The sequence below is a fragment of the Tachysurus vachellii genome, chromosome 6 (genome assembly GCF_030014155.1).
Source record: "Tachysurus vachellii isolate PV-2020 chromosome 6, HZAU_Pvac_v1, whole genome shotgun sequence".
In the NCBI taxonomy this organism is placed as follows: Eukaryota; Metazoa; Chordata; class Actinopteri; order Siluriformes; family Bagridae; genus Tachysurus; species Tachysurus vachellii.
In genome coordinates, this window is record NC_083465.1 from 23568165 (window position 1) to 23585800 (window position 17636).

Consider the following 17636-nt stretch of genomic DNA (forward strand, 5'->3'; position numbering starts at 1 on the left):
TATTTCTGTCGTATTTGGGCCAGGGGATTTAAATATTTGCTGTCTGTTACATTTTCCCAGTATACCCATGGGAGTGACAGAGATAGGAAGACTTTTTTCTGGTTACATAGGGATTATTAACATTGCAGGCAAATATACCGTTCTAAATATTATAGCAGTACAACTAGAGTAGTAAGCAAATACACATAGTAAATAAGTCATAAGAACATTCACCAATCAAATGAACAATCTACAATGAATTACCATTGGACATTTTTAAAGGAAATTTCTTTCTGTTTCTCTTCTGTTTCTTAAAGCAGAAGCATCCAAGTTCTCAGATATAAATAATTTCCTTAAATTTTCAATTCTGTATTTATTTCACTATTTATGTGTAATGTAATGTGTGTGTGTGTGTGTGTGTGTGTGTGTGTGTGTGTGTGTGTGTGTGTGTGTGTGTTTGCACAGTAAACCCTGGTATAAATGTATAAATCCTACTTAGACACTTTGGTGTCTCCTTCACACCGCGTCTCCTTCCTTTGTTTAAGGCCAGCTGAACGGCCTACGAATGTATAAACACAAATTACTGAAAATACTTAGTGTATACTAAAGATCTCTACTGACCTCCCTCTAGCAGCACCTGTGAAACAATTCACATCTACCTGGTTATTGTGAGAATGCTGACACCTTGTGGTGCACCTTTTTCAATACACAGGGGGTGTGATATAATAATGGTCATCATTTATCCAGCATACAGCATTTAAAAAGAAATGTAATCTTACTATAAAAATATTAAGGAACAGAGCATAAAAATGTTCTTACTGAAGATGAATGAATGAATGAATGAATGAATGAATTCTCTGAAATCAATACAAAAATTTCTCTAGTTCATCATAGTTGATTTCTTTTTTGTCAGAAACCTGGATCTTGTGTTTCTGGCAGTTTCTCTTCTTTCAGTTCAAAGTCACTGTTTTGGGAAACGTAGCCTTAACCATCATCCTGGATTACAAATAAAAAGACAAATAGAGAGTTTAGTTACCTTTAATCTAACACAGAAATTAACATAACAGAGGACTAGTTGTGCTATGAACCTTCAGCAGATTTGAAATATTAAATCTTTTTAAAATGGGACAGGAAATAATCTTCTATCATACTTCAAGTCACATTTTCTGTGTTTTTTCAGGGTTAAACCTAGAAGCCAATCCAAAATTATTTGCCATCCACTTTATTATGAACACCTGAACATGTGCACATTCATACTGTTATCTAATCAGCCAGTCAAATGGCAGCAATGCAGTGGAAATAAATCATGAATATACAGGTCAAGAGCTTTGGTTACTGTTCACATCAAACATCAGATTGGGAAAAATGTAATCAAAACATAATGTGAAATGTAATGTGGTGGCTCTGGGTAGTTGATTGGAAGATTGGGGTTTGATTCAATTAAAATTTATTTATATAGCACTTTTAACAATTCACATTGACTCAAAGCAGCTTTACAGAAGTATAGAAACAGTAAAAAATTAAGTAGAAAATAAATAAATAAATAAATAAATAAATAAATAAATAAATTTAAGTTCTATCCCTAGTGAGCAAGCTGGAGGCAACTGTGGTAAGGAAAAACTCCCTGAGATGATATGAGGAAACCTTGAAAGGAACGAGTCACAGAAGGGAACCTCATCCTCATTTGGTAGACACTGGACAGTAAATAATGCAAATGTAAATTATGTCAATTCTACAACACTTGTACAGTTATTTAACAGTTGTATAGTTAAAGAGCTCCTGAGGAACTAATGGGTTAGCGCAAACTCTGAGTTCACCATGGACTCAACACCAATTCCTTCCTGCCAAAGTCATCATATTATTGCTGATAAAGACAAGACCATACAGCTAACTGACACAACAATGGTTCAAAGAATGACATGCATGACAGTTTCTGTGCGAAGAACATTTAACTGACTAAACAACACCTGACCAAAAACTAGTTAAATGTTATCATGATTCACTTCCTTTTTATGCTGGAATATGGACTCAGAAACGCATAAGCAGGTACAGAGCTTGCTCAGTGTGAAACAGGGTTGCCAGATTGTACACTATATACTGTATACATTATGTGACATCAAATCAAACTATAAACCCGGCTACTTTCACCTTGACTCAACCAGAAACACTAAAAATGCTTTAAATGTTTAAAACTTTAGATTCATTTTATTTATTGCTACTTGGGAAAAACAACAAAACAACCACAGGACTAAAGTGTAAGCTCTTTCTTATATAGTACAATGAGCATGAGAATGTGGTGTAACTGTAACACAACTGGATATTGTTTCAGAGGCTTCAAAATGGTATAGGCATCCGATTAATTATTTATTTAAATAATTAATTATTTCCAAGCTATCGCACACAGTATTCAATGAATGCTGGTTTAATTTTAATTTTTTAATGATCTAAGTTTGTAGTGTGTTTTGGATTGTGTTCCAAGTGACCCATACAATGTCACAATTCTACAATTTACAACTACAACTCCTTTTAGCTTCAGTAAAACTCTACAGCACTGAAATAACCGAAGTTATTGGTAAACGTGCACATGATGAAAGAAATAAAAGTATGTAGGATGTAATGTGGGATGTATGAAGTGTGTGATTTAAAGCATCTGTGTCTCAATCAAAAAATTCTGGCTGCCATTTTTGTTGCAGAATCATATCCACACAATTAATTCCAATCGACACACCATTTTATTTCAAGTCTGTAATAGTGATGGCGCACTCTGTAAAATAGCCACTGCCAAAAGGGCCATTGTCACCAGGTATAGTGTAACCCTCTGTGGTGCCAACATGGTGGAAACAAAGTGCCTGGTAAAGGCGGTGAGCAGCTGGGGTGTAAGCTGTGGTGCCCAAAATGACAGAAAATGATGAAAAGGATGAGGAACTATGTGCAAACTGGCATGCAAACCCCAGCCCTGTGTATCCCAGAGATGCACAGACTCCACCTTTTCGACATTGGTGATCCACAGACATGTGGAGCCGCTCCAGAGAGTTTGTCCCATGTGGCCTTACTGCCACTATACCAACTACACGGCCTTCCAGCACTGCTACACAGAAACCTGACCCTGCTGTGTAGATGGAAAAGAAAAAGTAAAGCAATGATGCTGATGAACACAGTATCAAGTGATGTTACATGTGACCCCTTCACATATATATACATATGTACACATAGTATACATGCATATTAGGGGTATAACGTAACGGCATGATTTTTATCTGTTTAATATTCGTATCCAGATTTACACATGGGCTGTACAGGCAATATTGAATTAGATGCTGTGTTGGAAAGTGACACAGGGAAGTCTTTAAAAAAATGCCACATAAAGCAAGCACAGGTACAGCAGGGACATAAACATAGATCACACATGGAAGATAAGTGGCAGTGGTGTCTCAAGGAGGATCGGGATTCAAGCCCCAGCACTGCCAAGCTGCCACTGTTGGGCAAGGAAGTTAACCCTCTCTGCTCCAGGGGTGCTGTATCATGGCTGACCCTGTGCTCTGACACCAACCTCCAAAGTTGGGAATACATTAACCATCAGAAAATTAATATTCAACATATTTGTACAAATACAGATGGGCACACCCAGTTAATGAGCTTTATTTATTATTTTGCAAGTACAGCTATATACATACACATGATTGTTGGCCACAATGAACTAAAAGATTCCCACCAGGCTTACAGACGATTCACTAACACTGACGTTCCTTGTATTCATGCGATTATGTTGTTAAATGTATCTTATATGAAATGTAAATTACCACAACTGCTGTAAAATTACTGACACCCACAACTCTTAAAAGTCAAGGCTCACAGAGCTGAAATGTCAAAATGATGAGTAAACCGTGTCAGTATAGCAATAACTAAGTATTCGAAATTTTAGCTTAACATTCCTGTAATATTGCAGTTCAGCCTTTGTACTATGTCGGCTGCAACAAAAACAGACCACCTTTTAAAGGGTGCCAATAGTTTTTAACCTAATTGAATGGCTAGAGTTTATTTGTCTTCATAATGTTAAACAAGTGACTCTCATTCATCTTCTACCGCTTATCCAAACTACCTCGGGTCACGGGGAGCCTGTGCCTATCTCAGACGTCATTGGGCATCAAGGCAGGATACACCCTGGACGGAGTGCCAAACCATCGCAGGGCACACACACACACAATCACACACTAGAGACAATTTTCCAGAGATGCCAATCAACCTACCATGCATGTCTTTGGACCGGGGGATTAAACCGGAGTACCCGGAGGAAACCCCCGAGGCACGGGGAGAACATGCAAACTCCACACACACAAGGTGGAGGCGGGAATCGAACCCCAACCCTGGAGGTGTGAGGTGAACGTGCTAACCACTAAGCCACCGTGCCCCCCACAAGTGACTCTCAAAACTGCAAAATTCAAGTTTGTAACTGAAATAAATTTAACCATGTTAAACCACGTAATCTGTATTTGTGCAGCATAGTAATTTGAAGCCTATTACTCAAGGGTCACATTAGGGAGCTCGGGAGCTCTTGCAGGATACAAACATTTTTTCTAACTAGATTTTCATAAATACATAATTTCAAGTGCAAATGCTCCTACAGACATTTTTTTAATGACTAATTCATTTTTTATTCCAGCTTGATAAATGAAGTCTACTGTAGGTGTTAATTCCACCAAGTAAACGGTCAACATTGGGCTTTTTATATTTATATATAGACACCCGAGGATCACTGCCAAGAGCACCATAAGAGGGATGCAGCAGGTAAATACTAAAAGAAAGACAGAACTGGAAACCATAAATATGTATAAATGTTTGCAAGACTTAGTGATGGAGCATAGTACACATAACAGTATACAGTCAATTCCACAATGATGGCACCCGTCAACATGTAAAAAACTTTTAACAGGTTTTGGTATACAAAAGCTTTATTGCTGCATATGATCACTGTATTGTGTCCTCCAGAATTACTGTTGTACTACTGGTTTATGAAGAGGAAATTATCAAACAAACATTACACACAATAAGCTCAGAGTAAAGTTACATTTTCCCTACAGATCAAGAGCTTGAGTTTCTGTATATGGATTTTCTCCAGGCTCTATCTGGATTCCTGACCAAACAGTGCTGGTCTGTGAATTGAAGACTCATGTCCCAGGCCCCATATCCCTACTTCAATGCTCAGCTTGTGTTACTGTCTGTGTAGTGTTCCTCTACACCCTGTGTCCATGTGTTTTTTTCTCCAAGTTCTTCAGTTTCTTCCCACCTCCCAAATAACACACCAGTACGTGGACTGGCTTAGATAAATTGCCTGTAGCTATTCATGTGTGTATGTGCATGGTGCCCTGTGATGGATCAGTGTTTTAAAGTTTTAATAAATGAATTAAGTAATTATTCTTAATGGAGACATCACTAGCTCGTGTTCATCAATAGACCTGGAGTTGAGGGTCATGGACAATCACTCAGCATTAAGAGGTAAAGGAGCAGACTTTCAGGATGGTACTTGAGCCTGTGTCTGGGATCATGTCTAATGATCATGTCATGTCCTCCCGAAATATCCGCTGCACATCCGCGTTGTCCTCGAACCGGAAATGGCACACATGCTCCTCACGTGTCACACAGTGTCTTTCAATACACTGTTATGCATCTCTGATGTCTTCATTGCACAAACTATGTATTAATAAATATAATAGCTATACAGCATGAATTATACTTCTTTCTTTATTCTTTTCCCCCCATTGTTTGTTGCTGCATTGTGGGAAGAGTAACTAAGAAAAATGTATGTGACAAATAAACAACCTTAAACCCTGAACCCCACCTGGTTAATGTCAGTGCTCGAAATGGCCTTAGACCCTGATTCTGCTTTGTGTGTGTGTGTGTGTGTGTGTGTATGTGTGAGTGTCTGTTTTCTGTATATGAACACACAAATCTACACAGACACCTCTAAGTGTGCCTTCACATTTCAGTTCTTTTTAAAATAACCATACTCAGTCCTGTTAAAGTCTGAAAGCTGTTTATTTTACGGAAACGTTTTATCGACACTGCATTTCATTCCTACCCCTTGTTTCTTTAATAAATGTGTTTACAGGAATCTGCTATACTATTCTTCTGTTTAAAAAAGTCACAATAAAATGACATTCATTTTTGTAACATGTATTACGCATTTCTTTCTTTCACTCTGAGGCATTTCTTAATAAGAATACATTTTTTTTATATGTGTATATTATCATCTCTATAGTGTAATTCTAATTTAAAAAGAATTTCAATTACAAAATTAAATATTAATCTGTCATCCTTAGTGTTAAATATTTCTTTTACTTCTTTCTTTCTTTCTTTCTTTCTTTCTTTCTTTCTTTACAGTAAAATCTCACTGAATTCTGTGGCATGTTTTAATAATACACATACTTCCCTTTCCTGTCCTTTCCTTTCTTACTTTCTTTCTTTCCTTCTTTCTCTCAAAACTTTAAAAGTAATTTAATAGCTAATTTATTACAATTTTAAACATTAATCGCTGTGCCATATTTTATTATTATTACATAAAGTATTTACTTTCTTCCTTTATTCCTTCCTTCCGTTATTTAATATTCCGTTAGCCACATAATTATGTGGAAACTGTAAGCTTTGAGAAGATAAAGAAACTAATTAATGCATGGACAGTTTAGCAGTTATGTAGCATTACAGACATTATTCGAGATGCTGTTCTGTGTGTGCTCTGTGTGACCCGGCTCTCTCCATCCACCAAAAGCTTTCTCCATGTACAGAGCGGTGGCCAAAGTGAGGTGATCCTGTAGTTTTCCTGTGACAAGCTGCAGTCCAAGAGGCAAACCCTCCACGCTAAGTCCTATAGGACACTGGGTCACTGGCAGCCCGAGGATATTAAAGATTCCTGCACATAGAGACATTTATAGGAGAAAAGCAAGACAAGTAAAGTGAGTAATAAAAATCTTTCTTATTACTATGCAAGTCCTTTGGCTTGCTAATACACGAGATGAGAACATACAAAACCAATAAGAGCTCTGATAGACTTGGCTATGTTACAGTACGTTTACAAAACCCTAATTGAGTTGTTTTCACATTTCCTTATGAGAAACATAATCTTAACGGCTGCTCCGGTGCATTATTACCCCACTGAGTGATTGAGTCAACAAGAGCAGGAAGTATGTTAATTTAATACCTAATAGTTACAAATGGAGCTAGCACCCAAGATGAATATGTTTAGAGTTTTTTTATGAGTCCCAAAACTGTCTCTAGTGACCACTTGAATGGATTTCTTGACTAGCAAAGTTGAAATATTTGCTCAAGCCACTTTTTGAGGTTACCCATTCTTGCTGGGTTTATTGGGCATTTTCAAAGCAATGTGTGTATAAGGATTATGGGGTTCCTCTAGGTGAGTATTGCCCACTCTGTCCACTAAACCCAAGAAGACTTCTTGCTCCTTGACATTCAGATGTGTTGCGCAAAAAAATCAAAGAGAGCTAAGAGAGCTAAGATCACCTGAGAGAAAGTGAAAAAACTCACAACTTGATGCATATCTTGACTCTTACCATACACTCCTGGCCAAGTTTTCTTCAGACCTGACTTCTGACAAGACTTCCTTCTACAAGGAAAAGCTTCGGCACAAGATCCTCGTAAGTTCTACAACATCTCCTCTTCTCTTCTCTACTCAATCCCCTGGCTTCACTTGCTTCATCTTATGACCGCAGAAGACTTTGCTTCTTTTTACCACGAGAAGATTGAGAAAATCTGCAGGACTTTCACTTCTGCCCCGACTGCACCTACATCTCACAGTCTGGATTCCCCTAATCCTTTGTCGCATTTTTCAACCATAGCAACAGAATAGATTTTACAACTCATTCAGTCTTGAAATCCTACCACCTGCCCACTGGGTCCACTCCCTTCCACTATCCTCCAGACCATCTCAAAAGACCTTCTGACTTTCCTCACCAAGATCATCAATAGATCCCTAACATCTGGTCATGTACCAACTACCTTCAAGAGAGCAAGGGTTATTCCCATCCTGAAGAAACCTGCTCTGGATACATCAGACATCAGTAACTACAGACCGGTATCACTTCTCTCTTTTCTTTTAAACATTCTTGAACGCGTTGCCTATAATCAACTGTCTGTCTCTTTCTCACAGAACAACCTCCAAGATCCCAACCAGTCTGGCTTTAAAGCAGCACATTCGACAGAGACAGCCCTTTTGGATGTCTCCGAGAAGCTACATGCTGCTAGATCAGCCAAGCTGTCATCTGACCTCATCCTCCTCAACCTTTCAGCAGTGTTTGATATGGTCAACCACAAGACTCTCTTGTCCTCAGGAGTCTTGGAATTTGTGGATAAAGTGGGAATGGTTTGCTTCCTACCTGAAAGTTTGCTCATATCAGGTAACATGGAAGTGAGCGACATCTGCTCCACACAGACTCTCTAATGGTGTCCCACAAGGCTCAGTACTTGGTCCTCTTCTTTTCTCCATGTATACTTACTCACTTGGTAAAGTTATTTCCTCACACTGGGTTTCTTACCACTGCTATGCTGATGATACTCAACTTATCTTCTCTTTCCCACCCTCAGATACCACATCTTCTGTTCGAATCTTAGCATGTCTGGGAGACATATCACCATGGATGACGGCTCATCAGTTGAAGCTCAATCAAAACTGAACTGCTGATCATCCCAGGTGATTCATCCCCAGGTCATGATCTTGCAATATCCCTGCATAATGATCTGATCTCCCATTCAGTCACAGCTCTGAACCTTGGGGTAACTATGGAAAATCAATTGTCCTTTTCCTCGCATCCTTCTCTACAACATTAGAAGGATTCGGCCATTTTTGTCCACACAGGCTGCTCAGGAACTTGTTCAGTCTCTTGTCATCTCAGGACTGGACTACTGTAACACACTGCTAGCAGGTCTACCTATGAACGCAATTCGTCCTCTGCAAATGATCCAAAATGCAGCTGCATGACTTGCTTTCAACCTTCCTAAGTTCTCGCATACCACCCCGCTGCTGCGATCCCACCACTGGTTTTCAGTACCTGCACACATCATATTTAAAACACTCATGCCTGCCTACAAAGCCAAAAATGGACCAACTCCCTCTTACCTCAAAGACCTCATCACTCCTCGCACTTCACATCGCACCCTTCGATCTACCAGCACTGCTCAACTGGTTCCACCATCTCTCAGGGTAAGAGGCAAGTATACAACAAGACTCTTTTTTGTTCTGTCACCAAGGTAATGGAACGAACTTCCCCTACGGGTCCGGGCAGCTGAGTCACTGGCGATAGTTGAAGACCTACTTCTTCATGGAATACTTGAACTAGCACTTTCTCCTCTTTTTGTTGTATGTGTGTATTTAAAACAAAACAAAACAAAAAAAGTCTGTAACCTAGTGAACCAGTGTTAATGTATTCAATGATAGAGACTTAAAAGCACTTTTGTACGTTGCTCTGGATAAAAGAGTCTGCCAAATGCTGTAAATGTAAATGTATTGTTTGCTACATGGCAATACCAGCGACTAGGTTCATGACAGTTGACAAGGGCTTTAATTTTGGGACCATCTCATAAAATGGTTGGAGTATACATCTCAATTTGTCTACTTGCCAAAGTGGACCTTGTTGACACTTTAGATATGATTATTCAGAGTGAATTGGCACCAGATGACAAAAAGGCAAAGGGTGCTTTGAATGCTTTAGATTTGTGATGGTGAAATGAACAGAAAGAGATTAAAACATAACAAAGACAAGGGAGTGTCAAGGCTGACCTGTGTAAGAAAAATTGAAGGGAGTGAACAGAGGCTGGTGGTGTTTTGGGGCCAGTTGCGGATGTGAAGGATATAATAGCACTCCATCAGTACCCAAAAGCTCCTCCAGATCCTTTTGCAAACTCTCTTTCTGCTGCAGAATGAACGGAGATGGCTGTGAGCTCTGAAACATCTCCACCAGGGCCAGACCTGAGCAAAAGAGACAGGGAGCAATATAACTGGATCCTAGAAAGTGTTGTGATATCTATCCTCAATATATCCTTCTCTTTTATATTCACAAAAACATAAGTATTTACCTATAGCAGCCATGGTGTGAGAGGACAGTCCAAGAAACCATTTAAAAAACTCCCACACAGGCCACACCTTCTTCTCTCCTCCACCCATCAGCTCAGCAAAAGTAGTAGGGGGCTGATAAAAAAACAAACAAAAAAGCCTCAGTTTTGTCTTAACACTGATTGAAAGAAACATCTCAGTTGACAACCTAAGCCCTCATCACCACCACCACACACTGATTTCTCTCATCAACAAGTTGTTTCAGCCTGGAGATCCTCCAGTTTCAGGATGTTTTTTGCACCTGTGTAAACTCTAGAGAAAAAGTGCCAGGAAATCAGCTAACCATCCCATCTGGTACCAACTACCACACCACAATCGCAGTTTGTGAGTCACAGTGATCATATTTTATCTTCAATCTAATGTCTGGTTTAAACCCAACTAACATTATTGGCTGACTGGATAACAAAGAATGCTCCTGAAGATCATAGTCATTTTCACTTAATCGCTTGGTTTACTAACAAACATCACCTCAGCATTGTTATGTCCTGTAAGATAATTCCTACAAGGGAAAATGCTAAAGAGAGGTCAATAGTGGAACACAGTCGCTAACTTTTAATGATTCACTTTCAATTATCTTACTGTACTTATGTGTATTCATGTTCCATTTTATTCCTTGTGAACACGCCTCACTCAAAGAAATACAAAAGAAATGTCATTTAAGAAAGATAACTTCAGTCATTTGGAGAAAATATCCTACAGCAGTCAATTCTCCAATTTTCATATAATTGGATAGTAATTACCTTTTTTTGTTTAAGACTGTGTCTCTGAACTTTTATTAACACAACAAACAACACAATCAAACCTTTCCATCCTTGCCAGGCGAGGACATCATTGCTCCCCAGATCTGAAAGGAATATTTGAGCTGAGGGATGCGCAATTCTTGAACTTGGACCCCTAAATCAGCCTTTAAATGTTCAACCACCTGAAATACATAAAGCCATTACATTTAATAAGTTTGTAATGTTTGTGTGTAGCTATTAAAAAAGTGAGTCAAAACAAACACACACCCTCTTCTGTGCCTGAATCAGTTGTGGATCTACAGGAGAGAGAAGATGTGATCCTCCATCATGAGGAACAGAGAAGAATCGAAGTTTCCTCAGATCCACATTGGTAGAGAGGGATAATCTGTGAGGAGGTACAATAGATTTATGGGATGCACAGGTTCACGAGTTTCCTGAGATTGTATTTCTGATCATACAACCTGATGATGAATTGATTTTCAGTTTGAAACCACTAATATATAATAAACATTGTACAGCTCATAGGGGCACTGGATAAGATCAGTAAATAAGGCATTGGACCTCAAAAGCAAAAGATTTTATGTTTAAATCCTAGCAAATCAAAACCTGGCTTGAGCAAGGACCTTAACCTTCAACATGTATAAAATGATACAAGTCCCTTTGGATAAAGCATCCGCCAGATGGAGATGGTGCTATCTAAGCTCAGGTTGGCGTCTGTCTAAGTAACTGCAACTCTAGCACCAGTAGATGTCCCGAACACATTCACTAATTTGGCTAAAAGCATATATGGAGATTTTTAACCTTCAAAAACTAGTATACATGCTCAGTCTCATTTTATTTTCAGTCTAAAACAAACAGGAGTGTGGAAATGACACCTAAAAAAAATCTGATCAGAGTTACTTTTCTGCATTGGGTCCTGCCATAATCCTCAACATGGGCAGAAGATCCTCAGCATAGCGACACATGGGGCCTGTACAAAGGAAACTTGGCTGCTGTCCAGACGCTGGGGGATACTGACCTCTGTTATTTACTATACCTGCAGATACAGACAGACAGAAGCAAAATGACAGTTATTACAAGATTACACAAGACTACAGCATTTATCATACACACTCAGTTCCTACCTGCTGTTGGCTTATGTCCAAAGATGCCGTTAAAAAAGCAAGGAATGCGAATGCTTCCTCCAATGTCTGATCCCACTCCAATCACAGAAGCACCACTACCTATTATACTTCCCTCTCCACCTGAAAGAGTAGTGAGTAAGAAAACAGATTTGTATTTGCTATTTTTTCTGTGCATTTTTTCTGAAATCAATAATTCAGCAAAAAACTCAAACCTAGTACATGACATATGAAGCCAAGTTTGCCTAAACTATTCAAAGGTTCAGCCAGAAAATCCCATCTAATAGCTAAAAAGAACAAAATTGGTTTGGGTTCTAATATTCCTTAATTTGCACTTGAGGCTGGGTTATTTTAGGCAGATTTGGCAACCGTTCTCTTCACCAATTGCGATCAAGTGGTCATTGAAGATGAAATAACTCATAATAAAGAAATGGTGAAAAAATAAATAAATAAAAATAAATTGCAAACAATATAGTTAAAAGTTAAAAATATTGTTTTGCGGTCAACGTGTGTGCAACCTGTAAGTTAGTCATGCCTCAGAGTTAGAAAACATACCAAAATAAACAATACCATGGAGATCATAAAAGCAGATCCAGAACAAACGGATCTCTCACCATTTCTAGAGTGAAGCTTGGTGGTGGTAGCATTGCGTTGAATGTTACTCTTGGCATTGCGGTTGCTTATCTTTACAATTTCCTTCAAGGATGGGTGGTTAAAAAAAGGAAGGTGGATGGAAAGGGTTTATTTGATTACTTATTCAAGGCACTCTCTGTGTACTAACCTGAGCTGCCCCCTGCTATCCTCTCGAGGTCATAAGGGTTTCTGGTAATGCCATAAAGGTGGTTGTGAGACTCCAGCCACATGGCCAGCTCACTGCAGTTGGTCACACCAAGTGGAATAGCTCCAGCACGCTTTAACAGAGCTACAGGTGGAGCATCCACTCCTGAAACCACCGTCCTCCTGCTAAGCAGTCCTGTAGAATTTGGCATGCCTATGAGAAAGAGAAAGAAAGACTGAGAGATGGAGAAAAATCTACTGGTCTTATTACAGAAGGGCCTGTTGGCTTACATTATAGTATTGGTGTGTCTTTAGAACGGATTCATGTCTCTATTGAATTGTCCGTTTTTTTGAAGTACGCATTCCTCAAAAACGTTTTTTTATTCCAGTTAACACGCTTTCCAATTAACACGCTATATTCAGATATTCTGTCAAACAACCACAGCAAGCTATCGAGCATGAGTAGTTTAGGTAAACTACCAATCCTATTATCCTATCAATCATATTAATAGTCAAATTCACATCTATTAATAGAACAGTATCTCAGAAATTATATGAATATAGTATTGCACACATTTGCACTTAATTCGTAAACAGCAATATTGCATTCATAACATTCTTATCATATTTTTTATTTTGAGTCTATGACACTATTTCGGTGTCTGTTGTGTATGTGTCAGGCCCCCGGATACGGTGGGAAGGAGACAGACCCGTAGGCAGGATAGCTTCAAATGAATGGGGTTTAATACACAAGGGGAAACAAACAGACATCCACACGACACGGGGAACTAACGATATTTAACATAAATACACTAATGAATCCGCGCTGCCATTGGCAACGCGGCTCACATATATACACACACAGACAATCACAGGATGGGAAACAGGTGAGGAGACAGGGAGGAGCGGACGAAGGCGTGGCAGACACGTGACAATAATAAAAACATTCGCACGTGTCCAAAAGTCCGCGCTGATCCCTGACAGTATGATTGTGTATGTGAGCAATACAATTTTAATTACAAAAAATTGTGAAGAAAACAATTGTTCATTTTGGAATTATGATTTAAATATCGCTTTAGGAACACTCATGGTTTATAAATTCATAAATAGAAATTAGCGACTCTCTTGTGAGAGAAATTTTGTGAGGTTGGCTTGTACAGTATATGGAACAAATATAATGTGTCATATTACGCTATGTTGTAGTCTGTAGTATCACACCCATTATATTCCAACATGACATATACTGTCTGGTATACTGTACCATTTTGCATATACTACAATCTTTCTTTTCACTAATTATTTCAGCTAAAGGACAGATGCTTATTAAATGAACAAACATGTGGCTATAAACGTACCCTGAAGGGCGAAGGCCTCTTTCACAGTAAAGGGTACACCAAGGAGAGGAAGCCTGTCCTCCAGTACATCCTCACCTCCTGTCTCCTCCTCTATCAGTTTATCTACCTGTGCTGCTTCTTGGAGAGCTGCAGCAAACCTAAAAAAGAAAGAAAGAGAGACAGAGATCAGTCTATGATCAGTTAAAAAAAACAACCCCTTGACAAAAAAGAACATTTAAGGCTCACTCACCTGTCTTTAACCAAAGCATTGATTAGTGGGTTGACTTCCTGGATGCGATCGATGTAGGCCTGAACAACCTGGACACTTGTTACCTATGGTACAAATAAAAATCTGATAATGAAACTTTAAAGACTTTCAAGCTCAACATGAGGTAGATGTCACACTAGTGGCATTTAAAAGTTTCTTCACTAAAATGTACCTTGTCACCTTTTCAGGGCATAAAGCCTGTGAGCTATTCACAAGGGTGTTTCCTAAACATGCCTTTAATGAGAGATGTATATATATTCCAAATTCCATAGCAGTGGAGAGGTTTTATTAATCATTATTATTATAATGATTAATAAAACCTCTCCACTGCTATGGAATTTGGTTCCCACATATTTAAAGCCATGTTTGGATTAGGAAGTAAGCCCTGAACAATAGGCTGCTCATTGTCTTGACCTTTATACACTCTAACGTGCCCAAGTGCTGTACACAAACCTGAAGACATCTACTAAACTAAAAAGGAAACTACTAAAATAAACTGTCCCTTTTCAGCTTGCAGGAATGTTGCAGTGTTTCTTATCCAAAGATTTGCAAAAAAAACCCCAAAACAACAACAACAACAACAACACAAACGGGGGTCCATAAATCTTAGTCATGGGATTTGTTATAATAATAATAATAATAATAATAATAATAATAATAATAATAATAATAATAATAATAATTGTTATTATTGTTATTGTTATTATTATTATGTATGTATTTTTAAAGAATTATATTTTATTATGAATTATTATTATTATTATTGTTATTATTATTATTTATGTATTTTTAAAGAATAATAATATTTTAATATTTATTATTATTATTATTATTATTATTTGCGATCCTACTTATATTGAAAGGGTTAAATCCAAACCATTTTTGTGTAAATAAATAAATAGCGACGATTTAATTTCACCTATTTCTATAATGATTCTAATATTTCTACAGATGAATTAATTACATTGAAAGGTGGCTACAATATAGCCTTCCTTTAACCTATGGAAAAAAGTTGTTTAAGGTAACAAGCAAAACTACACTTCCCATAATTCCACCCGAACATTTCACCTTGCAGCTGCTGCCGAAACAGAAAAAAACAAGACTCGTCACAGCCGTTTAAAAGGAGGTCGTGTTCAATGTTGGCTGGTATTTTTTTGTCAGGATAAAGTGGAGCATTAAAAGTCAATCAGTGAATCGGTTTCTCACTTGTTTTCGGCGGATGTTCCGCGCGAGCTGAACGGCGGAAACGCGCAGCAGCGGCTCGGTGATGCGGGGAAGCCCGAGACCTTCTGTGCGTCCTCGCTGTTGTGGTACGAAAAGGCTGAAAAGTGCCAAAATCGCTTTAACGCCAACACGCAACAAACAACACCAAAACCTCTCCCACCGGGTCGAGGCCATTGTGAACGGATCGGGAAGCGAGGAGGAAACGAACTGCTTTATCACAGTGAAATTAAACCGGATTTAGATGCTTCACTGCCCCCATCATGCAGCGCGGTGCAACTACTGTACGCATCAGGTGCACCTTCCCGTGCTTAATAAAGCCTTTTATTAGGTAGAACAACTCATAAATTCGACATGATCGTGTAAGGAAACAAATATGGGCAAGAAAATAAGCCTGAGATAATAGTTTAATATTTGGAAAGGATAAGGCATGTTTCTGAGATCACTATTAAACCAGAATCAGAATCAGATTCAGAAGGTCCTTTATTGCCAAGTGCGCTTGCGCATACAAGGGATTTGTTTTAGTGTCATACTCTTCCAGTACACATAAACAACACACAGACATAAATACAAATAAGATAAGAAATTGGGGAAGAAAATACACATATGTAAATCAAATTGAAATATAAATTGAAAAATATATAATAAATACATTTACATTTTAAGTATTTGGAAGGTGCCCTTATCCAGAGTGACTCACATTATCACATTTTTATACAATTGATTGTTAACAGGAGCCCAAGAGTGGCAACTTGGTGCACATGGGTTCAAACTCACAACCTTCCGATTAGTAGCCCAATACCTTATCCACTAGCCTTCCGCATACCCCGTAATATATAAATTGTATTACAGTACAGTACAAATCCATTTTTACATACATTAACAGAAATAATTATTCAGATAAATTATACTATAGCTGAAAAAAGCTAGCTATTTTTCAGGGTCTATAATATACAAATAAATATACCTTACATGGCAACCCACATCATACCAGTGTTACTCACATCAGTGTTTAAACCCCAAAGAGAGTTGCTCATTTCAGGTCCTTACTAAATAACTGAGGTATTTGTTGAAAGGTATTTTTTTGAAGTTTGTAAAAAAATAGACATTACATTGAACCTCACTCTTAAAGCCCTTTGTGAAACTAGGACCAGACTTTTGCACTCTTTGTTCTGTAAATTAATTGCCACATAGGTATATTTACATTTACAACATTGTAAAATAAAGTAGAAGAAAGGAAAACATGCAAGTGCAAATGAAATTCAAGAAAACCATTACATAGTCAAGGAACAATATTAATACATCTTGAAAAATGTATGATTAGCATTATCAACTGTTCGTAACATTATTAAGAAGATAAAAAGAGCATGTAATAATGAATGTAATAACCATAAATAGAGATACAGGCCAAGGAAGACCTCCACAGGTGGTGCCTTGAAATACCCTTTACAGAAATCTGAGAATGTTCACTTTAATTACAGTGTTTGTGTACAAATGTATTGTTTGAAATTTTCTCCAGTAATTTTCTCCAATAATATATTGTTTGCTATTTTCTTTGGAAATGTTGTCTTCTCGTATGCACATGCAGAACAAGCACTGTGTGACATTTAGCCATTATATTTTTATATTTTCTCCCAAAACAGCCCAGGCTGAAATTCTGGTAATAAATAGTCTAAATAAACGAGTAAACAGGTCGAATTGGCTCCTAGTGGCCTAAAAATACACTAGATAGTGTATGAAAGACTATTTGATAGATTATATGTAATAAACGAACGTGTGTGTTAGAGATTTACATATATGTGTGTAAACATGGGGCAGTTGAACAAGAGGAGAAAGTGTTCAGCATCTTGACTGTCTGATGGATGAACATTGTAAAATAAATCAAGAATTTTGCTTAAATTTGAATTGAATCATTTCAGAATGACTAGTTAGTTAATTGTGATAATGAACAATAGACACTTTCATAAGTTGCCCTGTTATGTTTAAACTATTGAGTATGAATTAATAACAATCTTAAATATAGCTGCAAGCAGCGATACCGGGGTCAAGCCGATCAGATGTGCTCAGAACATGTCTCTG

At 38.0% G+C, this 17636-nt stretch overlaps 1 protein-coding gene across 1 annotated transcript; it reads right to left on the minus strand.

Annotated features, from left to right (window-relative positions):
- Positions 1 to 5993: 5993 nt before the first annotated feature.
- On the minus strand, positions 5994 to 15811 carry faah2a (fatty acid amide hydrolase 2a). The gene is made up of 11 exons (XM_060873013.1): positions 15543 to 15811; positions 14319 to 14401; positions 14090 to 14226; positions 12739 to 12948; positions 11961 to 12080; positions 11737 to 11872; positions 11104 to 11221; positions 10899 to 11018; positions 10060 to 10171; positions 9764 to 9952; positions 5994 to 6883 (listed from the first exon to the last, which is right to left on the minus strand). The coding sequence occupies exons 1-11, from the start codon at positions 15732 to 15734 to the stop codon at positions 6663 to 6665; spliced, it is 1638 nt and encodes a 545-aa protein (XP_060728996.1). The 5' UTR covers positions 15735 to 15811; the 3' UTR covers positions 5994 to 6662.
- Between the last annotated feature and the right edge of the window lie 1825 nt (positions 15812 to 17636).

What these genes read in the sequence shown, in the direction of transcription:
- faah2a (XM_060873013.1), bottom strand. Translation starts at nt 15,734, where the DNA reads ATGGCCTCGACCCGGTGGGAGAGGTTTTGGTGTTGTTTGTTGCGTGTT. An exon ending in GGAACATCCGCCGAAAACAA is followed by an intron (nt 14,402 to 15,542) that starts GTGAGAAACCGA and finishes TTTGTACCATAG; the next exon opens with GTAACAAGTGTCCAGGTTGT. An exon ending in AGAGGCCTTCGCCCTTCAGG is followed by an intron (nt 12,949 to 14,089) that starts GTACGTTTATAG and finishes TCTTTCTCATAG; the next exon opens with GCATGCCAAATTCTACAGGA.